At 40.8% G+C, this 18,955-nt stretch overlaps 1 protein-coding gene and 3 non-coding genes across 5 annotated transcripts; 3 read left to right on the forward strand and 1 right to left on the reverse strand.

Moving 5' to 3' along the window:
* Window positions 1–1,307: 1,307 nt before the first annotated feature.
* TRNAA-AGC (transfer RNA alanine (anticodon AGC)) lies at window positions 1,308–1,380 on the reverse strand. Its single transcript has one exon. It is a non-coding gene; the product is annotated as a tRNA-Ala (tRNA).
* A 3,328-nt stretch (window positions 1,381–4,708) lies between these two features.
* Window positions 4,709–4,796, forward strand: TRNAY-GUA (transfer RNA tyrosine (anticodon GUA)). The gene is given in 2 exon segments: window positions 4,709–4,745; window positions 4,761–4,796. It is a non-coding gene; the product is annotated as a tRNA-Tyr (tRNA).
* A 461-nt stretch (window positions 4,797–5,257) lies between these two features.
* TRNAY-GUA (transfer RNA tyrosine (anticodon GUA)) lies at window positions 5,258–5,348 on the forward strand. The gene is given in 2 exon segments: window positions 5,258–5,294; window positions 5,313–5,348. It is a non-coding gene; the product is annotated as a tRNA-Tyr (tRNA).
* Window positions 5,349–6,453: 1,105 nt separating this feature from the next.
* On the forward strand, window positions 6,454–10,807 carry ABT1 (activator of basal transcription 1). 2 transcript variants are annotated; one of them, XR_002178257.3, is made up of 4 exons: window positions 6,454–6,733; window positions 7,418–7,623; window positions 7,770–8,902; window positions 10,280–10,807. XR_002178257.3 is itself a non-coding variant. In XM_004317358.4 (3 exons), exons 1-3 carry the CDS (start codon window positions 6,493–6,495, stop codon window positions 8,148–8,150), a joined length of 828 nt encoding a protein of 275 aa, XP_004317406.1. In that variant the 5' UTR covers window positions 6,454–6,492; the 3' UTR covers window positions 8,151–10,807. The 2 variants fall into 2 exon arrangements, 1 of the variants encoding a protein (XP_004317406.1); XM_004317358.4 differs by having other exon boundaries at window positions 7,770–10,807.
* Window positions 10,808–18,955: the final 8,148 nt, after the last annotated feature.

Here is an 18,955-nt window from a genome sequence, read left to right on the forward strand (position 1 = left end):
CGAATCTAATTTGTTTAATTATTATTCTCCGTAATAATTACTAATACGCGATCAAACTTCAGGCTCATAGTTCATAAAGGGCCCGTGCCGCAAAAAAGTCCCGAGCCCCAACCAGGCGGATCAGAGGTGGGCCCTCTAAGCAAGGGATCCGGTGACAAGTCTCCGCCACCCTACCCGGCATCCCAAGACTAGGGGAGGGGCGGCCTGCTAGGAACATAGCTGACCAAAGGTTAGTAACTGGTTGGGCACGGGCGCCCTCTCGTGGTATTAGAGTGCTGAGTCTCTCCGAAGGTTTTTTTTGTTTGTTTTTTTTCCCAGGTGGACGCTCAACTACTGGCAGTCGCCCACAGACCCTGGGGCACTACTCCCACTTCTCCGTTTAATTATGTAAAAGTGGTTCTCAACCCTGGCGCAGAAAAGTGGGTGGATGTCAGAATCACCTGGGACTATTTTACAAAGCGCCTTTAGTTGCGGCACTTTGAAGGTGGGACCCAGGCATTGGTAGTTTTAACAGCTCCCAGGTAATTTTAATGTGTTGCAAGGTTTGAGAACCACTGCAGAAGAGAAAAATTTTAGAATTAAAAATAATAGACAAGGGGAAAAGTGATAGAATTTTCTACCCACTTTGGTCTAAACTGGTAGCTCCCTTGCTCTTTGAAAGCGACTCGAGGGCAAAAGAGTAAACAAGAAAAATTGTCCAATTTTCAAAGATAACATGGGCCTTGGTTGCAAATTTTATTAGATAGTCCTGGACTGAGCGTCTCATCAACGCACCATAGATTCCAACCCAAACAAGTTCTCCACTGCAATTTCCCTCCCATAATTGGACCATATTCTGCAATATTCCAGTATCAATTGGCAGTAGCGGCCCCACCACCCCGTAGAAACAGCCAGATGACTCCAAAAGAGGACGAGTGAATGTAAAAAAACCAAATCTCAAACATACCTACATATTTTTGGCTCTTCAAAATTTCATTAAGAAATAGAAATTATTTGTTCCAGTTGTAAGAACTTGAGGTGGCCCTCAATAGGTCATACATGTGGGAAATAGATTCTGAGGATAAAAATGTAATATTAATGCATAAATAATTGAAGTGTAGATCTGTAAATCCACCTGACAGAGACCAATATTCAAATCTTTGAAAGGCGAGAGAAATCTCAAAGAATCCAACCTTCCCTATCCTGTCACTGGAGAGAAGGGAGAGGCTATCAATTAGGAATTGGGCCCTTATGTGGTAACGTTGGAGCAAGGTGTTTATTTACAGAAGCATGGAAATAAAGGCCAAAGAGTAGGCGGAACATAAAGCTGGAGAATGCGGGCATCGATCCCGCTACCTCTCGCATGCTAAGCGAGCGCTCTACCACTTGAGCTAATTCCCCTCACTACTAGACACTTCTGCCTCCCATACTTTAATATCCGAATGTAATTCAGAACTCGTGGCCACCTTGGTACCTAGTTGGCGTTAGACAATAGGATAAAGTACGGGTTATCAAACAGCCCCTGGGGCGCCACCTATAATCTGTTCTACGGTACTGGATCCTGTTGAGAGAAGACTGCAGAGTGCAGGTGGACCAGGGCGTGGAATCCATAGAAACACCTGTCTTCGAAATTGGGCAAGAGTTTAACACTGGAATCATATCTACGGAAACCGGGGACCGGAAGGAAATTGTAGGTACATCCAGGAGGGCGAATCAAGTTTCTCAGGCAATGAGACTAGGCTTTTGGCCATCCCAATAGTTCCTGCCAATCCCCGCACTCCTAAATTTTCCACCAATTGATTCAGCTAGTACCAGAAACAGATTCTCCAGAGTTCCTACGAATGTCCCCTAATCTGCTTTCTGTCTGGCTTTTTTTATAGATAAAAATCACCGTCGGTGGACACAAGGTCACGAAGGGGTGTGCGTCCCAGTTATTTTCTCCCTTCATTCTGGCTTCGTAGTCCCGATTTCGATCAAGGGTGTACAAGTTATTTTTCTAAGGTAAACACTAATAGAAGTGAATATAATCATGGCTGCATGCTTAGATCTGGATTCCTTGCAAAAAACCGAAAGTAGTAGTTGCCTCTCTTTCTTCTGGGCCTGTGGAGTACTAGGTACCAGGTACTGTGCTTAGGTGCTCGGTACTTCACAGAGCTAGTTCTTCAGAGGAGAACTCTTGAGCATTGCCGGAGACCCATCACTTGCAGGAAAGCCATGTGAAGACCCTTCCCGTCAACTGGTTCTTTGTCTGAAATTCCATCATTAGAAACATTTTTTCTTTTTGGTTTAATGTTATTTTCTAGTCTCAATGAAATTGGGACAAAGTGATGAAATGGAGATGAAACATTTTACTTAAGAAAGTGACTCTATGTCCCTATGCTGTGCAGGCACGCTGCGCAGGCCTTTCCAGGACCCTTTTAATGCCCTTAATGCTTGCTCTTCTCTTTTCTTTTTCATTGCAGTTAGGGCTGACAAATAAAGTGAATAACTTTCTGTGGGAAGAAATCCTCCACCTTCCTGCACCCCCTCCATTTGAGACAAAAGAGTTCAAAGCTCAGATGTTCTAAGTGGGTGTGTAGAAACCCACCATTCATCTCAAAACTTGGCTCAAGGTCAGCCTTGCCTTGATTCTCTCCACCATCTGGGTATTCTCTCCTCACTTCTCCTTGGACAGAATTTACCCAGCTACAGAAGTCAATTTGGCCTCCACTCATTTTTTTTCTCCATTTATTTTCCATGATTCTATTAGGGGTGCAAGTGTGGAACTGGAGTGAAAGAAAGTGGACTAATTCCATAGCTCAGATCCATGGATTAAGCTTTGGGATGACTGACTGTGAACTGAGAGCAACTGGGGGCTTTCAACCATGAGCTGGGAGTTCTAGTTTCCAATACATTGGATTAGGTATTAAAATTTCAACAGCTTAGCTTGCATAGAGGTAAAATGAAGATCAAAAATAATATCTTAAAATTCACATGGAAGTTTTCCCAATTGTTAAACTACTGACTCAACTTTAAGCTCACTGTTCTGGACTGCATTGTGTTCTTCCAAAATCCAAATGTGACTGTATTCAAAATTGGAAAGTAATTAAGGTTAATGCAGTCCTTAGGGTGGGGTCCTGCTCCCATAGGATTACTATTCTCATAATGGGAAACACCAGAGAGTTCTCTCAAGTCAGGAAGAGAGCTCTCACTGGGAATTAAAAGGCTGTCATCTTGATCTTAGACATCCCAGCCTCCAGAACTGTGAGAAAATAAATTTCTGTTATTTAAGCCACCTAGTCCGTGGTATTTTGTCACATCAGCCAGGGCAGACTAAGACACTCATCCTTCTTTAATCTGCCTTGTGATAAAGGAGGTAAACCACACGGCTCCATATTAGGCTTTGCCAAAAAGGAAGCTAGAGGGAGAATGCAAGGTTGGAGGAGGAAGAGGAAAGGTGGACTTGTCTTTTCTGTTTCCTTTTGGAGAGCTTCCTGTTCCTCTAAGTATCATCCCAGGAAGACTTCTGCATCCCAAGAGACGACAATTCTGTAGCAGCAACTGAATCCAGCACCATGCTGAAATTTTACACTTGTTGGCATCTCCGCTATTTTCCACCTTGTATTCAAGGCGCAGATAGGAGGACACTTGACAATGAAAGAGAAACTCCACGTCCTACAGTCTCTCTTCTCCCGCTGCTAATTCTCTATTAGGTCAGGAACACTGAAAGTTGCTAGATGATATTTTCTTGGTTTGTCATGGAAAGGGATTTAATTACTGAGTTCAATATCGACTACGTCCTCTCAGTGCCCCTAATAGAATGCATTGGCAATTGCCATTTGAAAAAAATTTTTGGAATTCTTTTTAATAATATCATTTTGTAGAAATAATAGTTTTGTATAAATTTGTAGAAATAAGCACAGATATTTTATAGAGAAATACACTTAATCTTTTCCTTAAGCATATTTCCAAAGAAAGCCTTTTCTCTCCAGATAATTTAGTGTGTTCTCCATTTGTGTATATTTCTGCTTTAGGCACCAGTGTAAGGCAATCTCTGTTGAACCTCGATGTTTGATGATTTTCTTTGAAAAAAGAATATATTTGCATTTAAATTTTAGGGGTTTTTGTTTCACTTTAATTGCTCCACAAAAATTATGCAATATAATATGAACCACCCAAATTATTTATCCAAGTAAGAAAATTCACACACACACACACTCCACATATTTCATCATTAGAGCTATGAATACACACGATTTCCCATTAGATTTTCAGAAAGGAGAATCACAATGATACCAAAATGCACTGGATATGCTCTGTTCACAACTTTGGGATCCTCTTCAACCCAAATGTCTGTGTTTACGTAATTATATCATTTATCGAGCCAACCTAGACACTTTTGAGAGAAAAAGGAGAAAGTAATTATAGGGGACAGCAGGAAATCGGGCGTAATCCAGGGAATTCACCCTAGGTATATAATGCTTAGGGAGGAGGGCATGGGATACCGGTAGGGTTTTTGTTTTGAGATATACACAGAACAATATCCTAACGTCTTAAATGTACAACTCAATGGATCTTACATGTTTATTAAACCCAGGAAACCAACTACCCAGATCATGACATAGAACCCATTCAGTGCCTTAAAAGACTTCTTAAATTTGATTATACTTTCAAAAGTGAATATGATCAAAGCGGAAACCATCTGGATAGACATTAGGATTGAGATTCTAAAATAATGGCCATAAGTGGTCCTTCGATAGCTCAGTTGGTAGAGCGGAGGACTGTAGGTACAACACTTAGATATCCTCAGGTCGCTGGTTCGAATCCGGCTCGAAGGATGAGAATTTTGAAAATTGTAGACCGAAACAAATCAAACATACACATAGAGTGAGTGAACTCCTTCCGGTCCAAAAGAATAACAAAAGAATAACTGGACAGTAACTCCGCTTCAAGATAATAGCTCCCTCTTCAACCCATTTAGGAAAACCCTTTCATTTATGGCTCACTTCTGATTGAGAGAGGAGGCGCTAAGCTGATGAGACAGCAGGAGTGTCAAGGGTGATGGTCCTATCTGTATTGTATCCAAGGGCACAGGATAATGAATTAAAGCACAACTCTTTATTGTTCAAGGGCATTAATTTTTTAGTATACTCCTATAATCACTACCCATATCAGTTTTAGAATATTTCTAGCACCCTTCATGTTTGCTTCTACTTTTGAAATAAACTTATAGTCAAAACAAAACTACAGGATTGAGTAAAGATTATTTAAAGTATTCTAAGACTTTTTTCTCAAAGGCCCTTCGATAGCTCAGTTGGTAGAGCGGAGGACTGTAGGTGTTTGATCTTTCGGTCATCCTTAGGTCGCTGGTTCGAATCCGGCTCGAAGGACTCCGTTTTTGAAAGGTTGTCATTGACACTGCTGGCCTGAACACGATAAAAAAATTGAACAGTGAACAGTCATTTGTGCTCAGATCTTGTAGGAATGAGTGTATAAACACACAAACGATCCTCAGGTACGCCTAAGAGCCTGTCAACAAAGGTTGCTTCAGCGAGACAGAAGGTGAGTCAGAGTGTCCTCTTGTGGTGACCATTTCTTCGGTACCTTTAACTCAAAATAACGAGTACGCCATTGAGGCATAATTTTGGGTGGCCTACCCTGGACCCCAACACTGTGAAAACAAGTCCTGGAGAGAATAAAGCTCGCGGTACAGGCAGTCGCCTAAATCAGGGCCACGTATACATTTGACAATAGGTATTTGTAACACAAGTATAAATACGAATCCATGCATCAACACAAATGTAAAACAGGCGCCAAATAAGTTTTTAAAAGAAATAATTGTCAAACATTAAAATTTTTTAGACATTTTATTCACAAAATCAAATTTTAAATTAATATTTTAAACTAAAATTTTTTTAACTAAATGAAAAGGTCACAGATGAAATTTTCAAAAATTAAATCTCAACTAAATTTCAAAAACTTATATTTGCAAAGTTAAATTACATTTTCAAAACTTAAATTTAAAATATTCAAATCTCTAAGTTAAATTTTGAAAAATAATTAAAATTTCAAACTTAATTAAAAAATTGAAATTTAAGTAACCTTTAGAAGTTGAGCCATCCCCCAACCTTGAGTCTCACCCGAGTCCCTTGGGTAAAATGCTATTTTGACCGCTAGAACACAAAGAAACCTCCCCTCACTCCCAAAATAGTTCTCCAAAATTTCCGGAAGAGCCTGCTTCATCCCGTCCTTCTGCATCTCACCGAGGAGTGCTATAGGGTAAGTTATACTTGGAGCTCTACCTCTCCGGTTCTGCCTCATCAGCTCAAGTTCTCTCACGCTTTGAATCTCCCGGCAGACCCGGGACCCACTTCCGCTCTCTCCTCTAGGCCTAGACTCGCGGGCACCGCCCAATCTTGTCCTTTCCTTTGTCGTCACCCGGACCGACCCCGCCCCCTCGACACAGGCAGTCGCACAAGGTGTGCGTCAGAGGCGCGGCGCTTTACGGCTGCCCTGCTTTACCTACTCGCAAGCATGGAGGCAGAGAAATCCGAGAAGGCAGCCGCTGAGCTGGAACCTCTGGAAGGGAGTGATCAGAAATCAGAGGCAGAGGAGGAACAGGAGGAATCCGAAGGGGCGGCTGGCGGCAGCAAGAAACGGGTAGTGCCAGGTATTGTGTACCTGGGCCACATACCGCCCCGCTTTAGGCCTTTGCACGTACGGAACCTTCTCAGCGCCTACGGCGAGGTCGGGCGCGTTTTTTTCCAGCCGGAAGGTAAGTGCTCAGGCCTTGGCGGTGAGGGTAGGAGGGTGATGCTCGCTGGCAGTGAGCACGCAATGCATGTCCTGTTGCCTCAGCTTGCCCTGGTCCGAGGCGCTGACGGAGCCGGGGACCCGCGTCCGGCTTCTTTGGTAAATCGGTAGCGCGCATGTCTTTTAGGAGGCGGCGATGGGATGTGGATAGCGCAGTATATACCTCGCTGAGCCTTAGTTCTCGGATAGCTAATTTTTGGATTTTAACTTCGGCTCCGCCCGCCCATCTTTCCTGAGCCGAATTTAGCAGTTTGTTAAATGGGTACAGCCTGAATTAAAATCTCAGTGGTTTTCCCACAAAACTGAACGTATCTCTTTGTCATCGCGGCCCAGGTCTAGAGAAGGTTTATGATCGGCCGTCCCCAGCTCGCATACAGACAGACACTAATTGGAATTGGGGTTGGGGGCCTGTGCGGGTTTTAAAGAGAGCGTTTAGGGCAGACCTGATAAAGGAGTTAACATTTGAGGAAAGGATTGAGTTAGACAAGGGGAAAAGGGTGGACTTTGCAGTTATCCGCTTCCGGGCAAAGACGTTGAGGTGGGACTCTGGCCTGAGGGAAGGTTTGGAGAATTCGGCGAATGGGAGGTGCAGTTGAGTGGGTGCTGTATTGGCCTCCTTGACCACTGCTCTGTCTTTGCTTCGCAGACGGGTTCGTGAGGCGCAAGAAGAAGGCAGCGGCAGCCCACGCTGCGGGAGGAAAAAAGCGGTCCAAGTACAGCAAGGACTACACCGAGGGCTGGGTGGAGTTCCGGGACAAGCGAGTAGCCAAGCGTGTGGCGGCCAGTCTTCACAACACGCCCATGGGCTCCCGCAGGCGCAGCCCCTTCCGTTATGACCTGTGGAACCTCAGGGTGAGGGGATCGGCTTGTCTGCCGCATTCCGTCTTCCCAGCCCCAGCCGGCGCACCCCTGTCACCTCTTGTTGGCCCCGGCCCCCCCATCTCCTCTCCATCCCAGATCTGCCCTCCTCAGATCTTTTCTTGTTTTCCCTTCCGCAGTACCTGCACCGTTTTACCTGGTCCCACCTCAGCGAGCATCTTGCTTTTGAGCGCCAGGTACGCAGGCAGCGCCTGAGGGCTGAGGTTGCCCAGGCCAAGCGTGAGACTGACTTCTATCTTCGAAGCGTGGAGCGCGGAGAGCGTTTCCTTGCCGCTGATGGGGACTCTACCCGCCCGAACGTCTCCTGGGCCTTTGCCCAGCGTCCTACTGAACAGGAGCTGAGGGCCCGGAAGGCAGCTCGGCCAGGAGGACGTGAACGGGCTCGCCTGGCCAACGCTCAGGACCAGGCCCGCTCCAACAGAGGGCTTCTTGCCAAGATCTTTGGATCCTCCACCCCCTCAGCGAGCATGGAGGACTCCTCACTGGTCAGGAACTCTTGAGGGGCAGGGAGGCCCCTTCCACCTCCTAGCCCAGCCCAGCGTCCTATCTACCTGATAATGACTACCCAGGCAGACATTTTATTGTGTTTCTCAAACCAGGAGTGAGTGCTCAGACATAAAAGTTTTGAAGGCCTCTCCTTCCCCCTCCAATTCCTGTACATGCCTCGCTGAGGCACTTAATTCTTACTAGCATGATTATGACTACTGCACATGTCTGTTTTGCCTTGTTTGATTCTTGGCGACCTGCCTCCTGCCCACTGGGGGCCTCTAAAAATCCTGCTTTCTGGCCCCAGGAAGAGCCTTTACTTTGAACTAGACTGATAATGGCTAGTCCAGACAGCTGTTTACCCACCACATTACTGGGCATCAGCAACATCCTTTTTATTTAGAAAAGATTAATAAGGACAGGGCTTAATGGGTTAGAGTGGCTTGGGAGCCACCTTCCAAATGTATTTATAGAAAAGAAAATATATATATATATTTTATATGCCTTTATAGTTTATGGGGGGTGGGGATGGTCATTGGATAAGTTCCAACTTCTGTCTGTGTCCCATTCACTCACCTTCACTCCATCTCCTGGTCTCAGACCCTCCCACTCCCCCCGAATTCAACCTGGACCCTTTTCTATGTATCTAATCGATTTCTTAGGCCATGTTATTAATAGTTATCTAATGCAGCATTTACTAAGTTGCTGTATGAGGACACAGAGCGGACCCTTGGGCCTCGGACCGGTATTGGCAGCACAGCAGGAGGTAAGCGGTGGGCAAGAGAGCAAAGCTTCATCTGGCTCTCCCCATCATGCGCATTGCCGCTCCCCATCACGCGCATTGCCGCCTGAACCATTCCCGCACCCCACCTGGCCCCTGTCCGTGGGAAAATTGTCTTTCACGGAACCAGTCCCTGATGCCAGAAAGGTTGGGGACCGCTGTTACAGACCACTTAAAAAAAGATAAATGTTTAAGAAATAAATGCACAGAAGTACTACAGGCATCATGGTAGATGTGTATAAGGGGTAGAGTGGGGCCATGGGAAGACACAGGTGACTCCATCTGCATGTGTAGTCGGGGAGGTCTCCTGACTTCAAGAATGAGGAATATGTGGACTCTTATCGTCTATCTGGGCAGAGCCCAGACTCCTCTCTCAATTGTCCTGTTATTCCCGGCTGGAGTATCCGTCCACAAGGAAGGAAGGAACTCAAACCGTTTGCCCTGGGGGCCCATCTGTCTCCTGCCTCAGGGTGACTAGACTCAAAATACCAAAAGAGAAAAATCTCTTTTTCTCAAGAAATTGGCCACAAGAGAAAGGGTTAACCTGTATTTGAAACAGCTTCCATGATGAATATTTTCTTTATCTAGAACCACAATAAGTTATAAATGTTAAATATCTGGGACAGTTACTTATTCACTGTCCACTCTGTGTGGTACCCTGGTAAACCAACATACACGATACGGTCAGGACTGGAAAAGGATGAGCAGAGACTTTGCAGTCAGGTGGCATTAATCACACTCAAGCTCCACCATACCAACGTGCATGTCCTCTGACAAGTTATTTCTACGTGCTTCATTTTATTTCCTTTACATAGTAGAAATAACTTTTTAAGTTGTGATTATTAAACAAGATATCAATGCAAACCACAGCATCTGGACAGGGCATCTGACTTCTCAAGAAACATAACCTATTATTAGGATTATATCCATAAATTTATCATATGTCAGTATGTAGTGAATTCTGTAACAGATGAAGAGAGCATTTTGAATGTCATTGCCTATATAGTAAAGTAAAATAACTAATATTCTGTTGTTTCCAAGAGATACTAACTTTTGCATTTATGTAATCTTATCTGTACACCAAACTTAGAGACTAACCAGGACTACTACTTATACAATTACATAGATGATGAACTTCCAGTTCAGAATAATTGGTAAATAACTGCATGTAATTTATACATCATGAAGAGATGATTTAATTGTGGATGAGGAAGTAAAAAAATCAAAATTATGATTTATTTCAGTCTGAAAGGGCAGTTCTTGAGATTTCCCTACCCAGAGGAGGATTTAACTGAAGCTTAAGTCCATTAGAAGGACCTAGCAGTTTTTTATTCACCATTGTATTTTCTTTTTTTCTTAAAGAGGGCCCCTCAATGTCTTAGAAGTTTCAAGCCCAGCCAGAGTTGGCCTATCCTTGCTCTCATCCCTTCATTGGTAGAAGGCCTATGCGATTCTATCATCCAGAGACTGTCTGCATCTCCTGCCTTAATGTTGGGCTGTGGCAAGTGACCCATTATTGCACTGTGGGTATCGTTTGCAAACAGTATCTTTTCTGTTTTCTCCTACTCTCGTCCTCCCTGCTCTGGAGATTCATGTCCACTCTAGACTGCCCTTCCTCCAAATTTTGTGGTGAAATTAGCATCTGTGTGTGTGGTTTGTGGGAGGAGACTATGAGGGCTATAATGTGCTTTGATCTAGTCTACTTGGACACTAGTACTAATTAAGAACACTGATCAAATCCATATTTAGCCTTTTGCTTTTTCTGGAATACACTAGGTTTTAGATCCAGAGCCTTCATGATAATAACGTGATGGTATATTTACTTTTAACCCAATAACACTTCAATTTTACTGTAGTATTTTATGCTGAATAAAATTCAAATGAAATCAACTGTGCAGATTATTTCAATAAAAATACACAAATTAATATGTCTTGATTAAATTAATTCAATCAGTATTCACTCAGCTAATACTTAATAAAACTTTTACCATGTTCAGAAAATTATTTTGGAAACATCAAATAATCAATATCCCTATTTACTAATGATAGCATTAGCTAACCAAGAGTTTTACTTTTCAGATATCTGTGCAAAATTATTTTCTAAATAAGTTATTAGAAAAATAGACAAGTTTATAAAACTTGTGTTTTATAAGTGTTACCAAAAATACGGAGTTCTCATCTTAATACAATCAATGAAGATACAAATTTCAAATTCTTGGCTTTTATTAATCAGGGTATTTCAACTATCTCTAGAGTTGTCTGCTATTCTCCCATATTATCTGTTTTAACTTTAATTTTTAAAAAGGCTGTAATTAAAATGCACATTTTAAAATGGAAATTCTCATATCTTGTTCCCCACAGGTATACAGTTTTTAATAATTTGTTTATTTCACCCGCTGGTTACAGCCATAATAATACGCTTTTCCTCATGTCAGACTTGACATGAAAGTCACGAATTTATGTCTTTTACAACAAGTAACAGTTGTTGGCCAGGATGTGGAGAAAAGGGAACTCTCGTGCACTGTTGTTGGGATTGTCAGTTGGTGCAGGCACTATAGATAGCAGTATGGAAGTTCCTCAAAAAATTATAAATAGAACTGCGATATGATCAGTCATATTCTATTACATTTGATTCTATTGATTTGAATCTAATCCAAAAAGTTGTATGACCCCGATGTTCACTGCAGCATTATTTACAGTATCAAAGATATGGAAGCAACTGAAATGTCCATCCACAGATGACTGGATAAAGAAGATGTGGCGGCATACATATGCAATGGAGTGTTAGCCTTAAAAAAAACCCCGAAACCTTGCCATTTGCAACAACATGGATGGATCTTGAGGGTAGTATGCTAAGTGAAATTAACAGTGAAAGACAAACATTGCACGCTTTCACTTACATATAGAATCTAGAAAACAAAACAAATTGAAAACAAACTCACAGATACAGAGAAAAAAAATGGATGGCTGCCAGATGGGAGGACGTGGGGACTGGGTGAAATAGGTGAAGGGGAATAAGAGGTAAAAACCTCCATTTACAAAATAAATAAGCCGCGGGGATACAATATACAGCATAAGAAATATGGACAGTAATATTGTAATAACTATGTGGACAGATGGTTAGAGACATCTTGGTGATCGTTTCATAATGTATGCAAATGTCAAATCACTATGTAGTACACCTGAAACTAATAATATTGTATATCAACTATATTTCAATAGCCATTTCTTTATTCTGTCTTCTGAAAATATTTATAACCATAGTGTCCCTTAATTCTTTAACTGTACATCTCAATAATCATAAACGCTAATTTTGGTTTCTTCACTCCTTTCTATTCCCAAAGACTCAGTCACACAGTCATACAAATTTGTTATTAAAACTAACTCTCTCATTCATACAAGTACATCTGTTTTTATACCCAAAATCCACAATCCTAATCCTCATATGTTGATAGTTACTATACAAGCTAATTAACCCTTATTTCTGAAGATCATTAAGTTTCCAGCTCATCCTTTACATATATATTAGTGGCCATTACTGTACTTCAAAAAACTACAGAAACTTCAACCTAACATTCAGCGTGTTCAAAGATGTAATCAACTTACTAAATAGAGTTTAATTTTCCATAGGAATATTGTACCTCACTCAGTCGGCATATTTCCTATTCTTGATACGTGTTAAGTAACAGTATCGAAACGTTGAAATAAGGCAAAAAGGCAGTTGGCATTGCTTTTCAATATCATACAAAGGCATTGTTTAACAGACTCTCCCAAGAATTATTTAATACAGGGAATGTACCTGTGTTTGTCTATGTGTTTATGTGTGTGTGTGTCACTATTCCTGGGAACATGTAGTGTTTCTTCATCCCTTCCAATGATAAGAATTTCTGATCTAAAACTAATCTTCAAAATTTGTTAGAGAGCTTAAAGTAACAGCTGATTAAAACTTCTCTGTATTGTCACACCTGCAAAACTATATCTTGCAGCAACACTAGTGGTCAAAAAACTTGTGGTTCAGTAATTTTCAAGAACATCTTAGACTGTCTTTAGTTATACAAATAGTAATACAAAGGGTTTTATATAGTAATACACCTAAAATCTTAAATTGTGTTAGTTCAATCTTTTGTATTTTACTTTCTTTTGCACAAAAGAAAATCCACATCCAAATGCTTGCAAAATGCTTTCTGCTATATAATCCTGAATTAAGGGCCCACGTGTCATTGATCATTACAAACAATGTATCATTAAACACTATATGGCTATACCTAATTACTTCATTAGAGTACAGAATGAGATTGAGCTTACCTGTATTCCTAGTTCCAAGAGGAGGACCTTCCAAGTATAAATTAAATACATATATACATAAACGGAAAACTGGAGAGAGGAGGAACAGAGAAAAACCTCTGTTGAGGAAGATGACTGAATTAGTTTAAATTTTGAGCAAAAATGACACTTGCAAGGGATAAGAGACAGAGGAGAAACCACATGGAGAGGACAGATAAAAATCTGGACATGGTCAGGGCATACCAAGTATGAAGAGGTCAATTCCTCTGTGGATGCCAGACTAACTTGTATTTTCTCTTAGTTATAACACAGCATCCTCCTGCAGAATACAGTAAAAAGCCTGCCCCAGGACAGACGGAAAGTACTCATTTCGTGCCGTGATTCTCACAGTGTGATCCCCCAACAAAGTAGCATCAACATCCCCTGGGAACTTGCAGGAAATGCACATTTCCAGGCACCACCTCTGACCTACTGAATCAGAAATATGTTTTAACAAGCCTCCAGGTGATTTGAATGCTGGCTACTGTTTGAGAACCACTGCTGTAGTCCATCTTCCTGCTTTCGAAGAGGACCCTCTCATGGTATTCCATATAGAGAAAAGCTAGTACCTATTGGAAACACAGGGCTACTTCTGAAAATTTCCTCTGCCTCTCCCAGTAACATTGTTAAACTTTCAATAAAGTAAATCCTTTACTTCCCCTCCCGTGGATACAATATTCTCTGCTTGCTTTTTTTTTTTAGTACCATTGAGTTATGTCACTCTCCTTGTCAGAGACCTCCACAGGCTCCAAACTGTCAGAAAATCAAATGACAACTATTTCTTTTGGGGTTCAGGATACTGCACAAGAGGTTACTCCCACCATCTCAAGAGGTTTCTCCTCATTGTTTTTCAACACAAACCCTGAGAATTCTACCCTTTCATCCCCAAATATTTTCTAATATGAGGTCTTGGCTCAGGTTAGTTCCCTCATGAAGAAGAAGCTTTGTTCTCCAACTCACCCCAACATTTTCAGTTCATTCCTTCATTCCAGCTCTAGAACAACCACATCACCCTCATGAACTCTATTTCATTTTAATAGATCATATGCTCCCCATTCACTAACTTCAGTCATATGGTCTCTTCTACTGCTCTTGGAGCAGAGTGCTGAACTGGGATTTTGAGATCAGATGGGTCTGTGATTGAATCACTGCTCTACTGCCAACAGTGATATTCTCAAGAATCCTCTTTTAAAAAAATTCTATAGTGAGACCAGTATCATCCCTCAGCGTTGTTGCAAAGATAATAAAACTCGGCATAAAGCTTAATCCAAAACATACGAACTCAGAAAATATAAACTTCAACCATCTTATTACCGTTACCATACTTTTGGTATTTAATCATATTGTATTAGTTTGCTAGACTGCCATAACAAGGTACCAAAAACCAGGAGGACTTAAACAATCAAAACTTCCTGTCCCACAGTTCTGAAAGCCAGAAGTGTCAAATCAAGGTGTCAGCAAGACTGGTTCCTTCTGAGTGCTGCAAGGAAGAATCAGTTCCATGCCTCTCACCTAGCTTCTGGTGGTTGCTGGCAACCTTTGGCATTCCCTGGCTAGTAGAAAATAACCCTGATGTGTCCTTCATCTTCGCATGGCAATCTTGCTGTTTTGTGTCTGTTTCCAAATTTCCTCTTTTTATAAGGACACTTGTCATCTGGATTAACACTTACCCTATTGACCTTATTTTAACTTGATTACCTCTGTAAGGACCAAATCTCCAAATAAGGTCACATTTTGAGGTACTGGGACTTCAACATATAAATTTTGAGGGACATAATTCAATCCATAAAACATATATTAATTCCCATCTTTATTTTTTTCCTATTATTTTTTATAATGACTTATTCTCTAAACTAGAGTATAGGCCACTAAAAGATAATGTCATTTTAAAAAGTACTACTTTAATCAAACAGAACTTTGCTTTACACAGAGTTGAATATGTGCTTCTTAGGGGAAAAAAAGTGTAGATTTAATGAAATAGATCCATGAAGAGATTCTCTGAATGAGTTTTAAAGTTGTGTACATTATAGAACAGTCAAATCATAATGCCTTACATTCACATAATATTCTTTAAAAAGAACCCAAGACCTAGACAAGACTAATATTTCTCAACTTTTAAATATGGGATGAATTAAGGTAGGCCAAGTTAAGATGAAAATATATCTACTGCTTTGAAAGTATCTAAAACAGTATAGGTTGTCATCTATTTCTGCCTCCTTGAAACCATGAAGGTGCTAGAAATTTTGAAATTTATACTTCTTTTTCCAATCTTACCTTCTGGTGTTTCCCAAGAAGAAACAATAGCACTGACTGAGTAAATAAAAAGGCTTAAATTCCTAGGATTTTTTCCCCTAGTTAAATTTCTTAGTCCACAGGGGTTTAGTCTCTTGCCTTTAATTCCACTGGTGAAGTTATCTTCAATTTTTTCCAAGGTCATCAAGGTAATTGCTTCTGTTCCCAGCATAAGCTTTGTTTTTGATACCAGGTAGTAGAGAATGATCTGTTTCTTCCATCATTAATAACACAGACTGCTTGAAATAGTCACCTAATGTCTGGCTTTAACATCTTCACAATTTCTCCTGCCTCTGCCTGAGTGGTTCTCAAACTTAGATACTTACTAGAATCTTCTGAGGAGATGATTCAAAAATGTTTTCTAGTTCCTGACCTTTCTGGACTCACTGAATCAGAATCTCTTCGGAAGAAACCAGGCATTGCTATGTTAACAATCTTCCCAGTTGATTCTATTGTGCAGGCTCTCTTCTTCCAAAGTTAACAATGACATCTTGGTCCCTGGATTTCATTGTTCTCTATCCCATGGAAAAACTTGTTCAATAAGCTTTTTTCGTTCACCCTACTTTCTTTGTCAGTTGACACTTTTAGATTAAGCTACTAATAAGCCTCAAACATGCTTGTTCTTCATTAAACAGCTTTCATATAATGCATAGGCTTGCTGCCAGTGATATTTTACTTTACTATGGTTAAGAAAAAGAGAATTATTTGCTAACTCAGAGTCTGAGATGATTGCTGAGTTGATGAGGGGTATTCCCTTCTGTACCACTTTTTTATGATTTTTGGGGGAATATTTCAAATGTTCAATAATGGCCACACATTGTCTTAAAATAGACATCACCAGTCACTACTGGCCTCTTTTTCCTTATGACAGGAGTGATTCAAATATTGGGCCTTCACTCAACAGTCATTACGTTCTTAGTTCTCTCTTTGTATGGCTCCCACTAAAATTTCCTGCCTGACCCTAATTAGAAATCTTTCAAAGCTCAGATTCAAATGCCTGATACTTATCACAGTTGGACAGTTTGGGGATATGTGTTAGTTCTTCTGATGACCGGGAAATGTGGAGTCCTATCATTTCCATGAGAAGGACCCATGGGAGGAGAAGTCCAGTAAACACTCAGAAGCCCCAGTAACACTATGAGTAGGAATAGTTGGAGAGCTCCTCCCTATAAGTGCCAAATGAGGGATAGATGGAGCCTTACCAAAACTCTACCTACCTTATTTCATCTCAGTCCCCAAATCCACTAAGCTACTTTGTAGCTGATTTAGAGTACTGAGCAAGTTGCTGTGTAACTGGGCTTTATGATACCAGATCCAATGGTGCATCAAGGGTCCGTGTTAAATAGAGATGCTCTATGGAGCCTCTGTCAATTCACAGGAAAAGAATACCTGAGAAAAAGCTCCTCACTCTTTACTGGGCTTTGTAGAGACTTAATGCTGCACAATGGGATATAAAGGAGGGCCATGTGACCTGAACTTCCTTTTAGATATTGAGTATTGTCTGACTCACAATCCATAAAATTGTGCAAGCCCAGTAGAGTCCTTCATCCATGGATATCTTCCATAGTCACTTCCGGTCATCAGAGAACAGATACCAGAGAGCCTTCCAAGGAAGTATGAGTTCCATATAAATTCATATTTTGTACAGATATTTATATTCAGATATTTAGATTTGAGTATCTAGAAAGCAATATGAAACACAGTCCAAGTACAGAAAGCACAGTAAACAAAAAACAAGTATGTTCAGTGGATAGCAAGGAAAACTGCCTAACTAGATAAGACATTATGGAATATATGAAAATGTTTTCAGTTATAAGCAATAGAAACCCAACTCAATAAGACGTAATCAAAAAGGATTTCTTTTTTCTCATATAATTGGAAGGCAGTAGCTCACTTCAGCCATGGTTCTTGACCCATCTCTTGGCAATTCTCTCAGCTCTGCTTTCCCCAGAGCCGGATCAACCATGCCTGTGGAATGAGTGGGGAGGAGTTTATATAAGATTTTTCCTTTAGTCTAATTGGGCCAACATAGTTTATGTGGCCACCTTAGACCCATAATGCTAATTAGGATAATGCAAGGTGCTAAATTAGCTTAAACTTGGGCTCACAAACCAAAGGAAATGGTATTTCATGCCTGAAGTTGCCCTCGATTCATCAAACCACACTCCTGCCGCACAACGGATGAGGGTGAAATGTCAGCTCTAGATTAATTTCAGAAAATATATCTAAAAAGGGATCAAATTTTAGGCTCCTTAAAAGCTAGGTTAGAAAACGTACAGTTGATGCTATACATAATGGAAAGTAATCTATTTAAGGTTGCATAAGACAGTGTAAAAGGCAGGTAAACCTACTGAACTGAGTAGGATGGAGAGAAACAGGATAGATAATAGAGATTATTGTAAAAATCAAAACTAATAAGTTTCTGGACTAGAGTGGTTATAATAAGAATGCAAATGAAGCAATAAGGGTGAGAGACATGAAGAAAGTATAACAGGATCTGGTGACAGTGGAGAGAAAAGAAAGAGTCAAAGATGATACCCTGGCTCAGCAAAGGTGGTGCTATCAATCTTAATGGAAAAATTGGGACATGGGTCAGTGGTTGGAAATGGAAATGAGCTGGATTTTACATGGTTTGAGCCTTTAAGAGAAATGACTCAGGATGCTGGAAAATTAAAATTAGCTCTTATGGGAATGAGAATTTGGAGGTTATTTACACCTGAGTAAAAGACATACAATACAGATGAATACATTTTCTAAGAAAAAGCAGGTAATCAGTCCCTATGCTTTATAAGATTAGGAAAAAAGCAGCCAACATAGGCGTCAACAGAAAGAAATGTCAGAAAGACAGGGTGAGTATCAGTACTATACTGTATTGCTAAGGACACAAAAAAGAGGCAGGCAACTGATGTGCGGTGTTGGAGAGCACATCATCCACTTTGGTTCAAAGGTCGCTAATGATCTTTGAGAGAATACCTAGGTAGGAAATTGTGTAAAGCCAGATTATAGCATGATAGGAAATGAACACTTAGAAACGGAGGCAGTATAGATTTTAAGCTGGTGAATTCTGGAAGGGGGGAAATTAAGAGAAACACTAGCCTATTAAGGGCAACCTAAAGTTTAAAAAAAAAAAGGGAATGAAAGGGCATCTATACATATTTGAAGACATGAGGGAAAATCTCAATGAAGGAAATAAATGAAAAAAACTGGAGATAAATGAGGAAGGTTTCAGAGGTTGTTGAAGAGAATGTGCTTGGCATGTTAAAGGAGTCAGGATGTTTATTCCTTTGGGAGAAGAAAGGCAGGATAAAGAGATTTGTTTTGAAGTGGTCAGGAGGCCTCTACTAGAGATTTTTCTTGTCGGAGTAGATGATCCTATGCAGGGGTGGTGGGGTGGTGGTGGCTGAATAGGGTTGGAGAATGAGG

Source organism: Tursiops truncatus, chromosome 10 (assembly GCF_011762595.2).
Source record: "Tursiops truncatus isolate mTurTru1 chromosome 10, mTurTru1.mat.Y, whole genome shotgun sequence".
NCBI lineage: Eukaryota > Metazoa > Chordata > Mammalia > Artiodactyla > Delphinidae > Tursiops > Tursiops truncatus.

Coding starts and splice junctions, on each gene's coding strand:
- ABT1 (XM_004317358.4), top strand. CDS start 6,493: ATGGAGGCAGAGAAATCCGAGAAGGCAGCCGCTGAGCTGGAACCTCTG. Junction 6,734..7,417: donor CGTTTTTTTCCAGCCGGAAG/GTAAGTGCTCAG, acceptor TTTGCTTCGCAG/ACGGGTTCGTGAGGCGCAAG. Junction 7,624..7,769: donor ATGACCTGTGGAACCTCAGG/GTGAGGGGATCG, acceptor TCCCTTCCGCAG/TACCTGCACCGTTTTACCTG.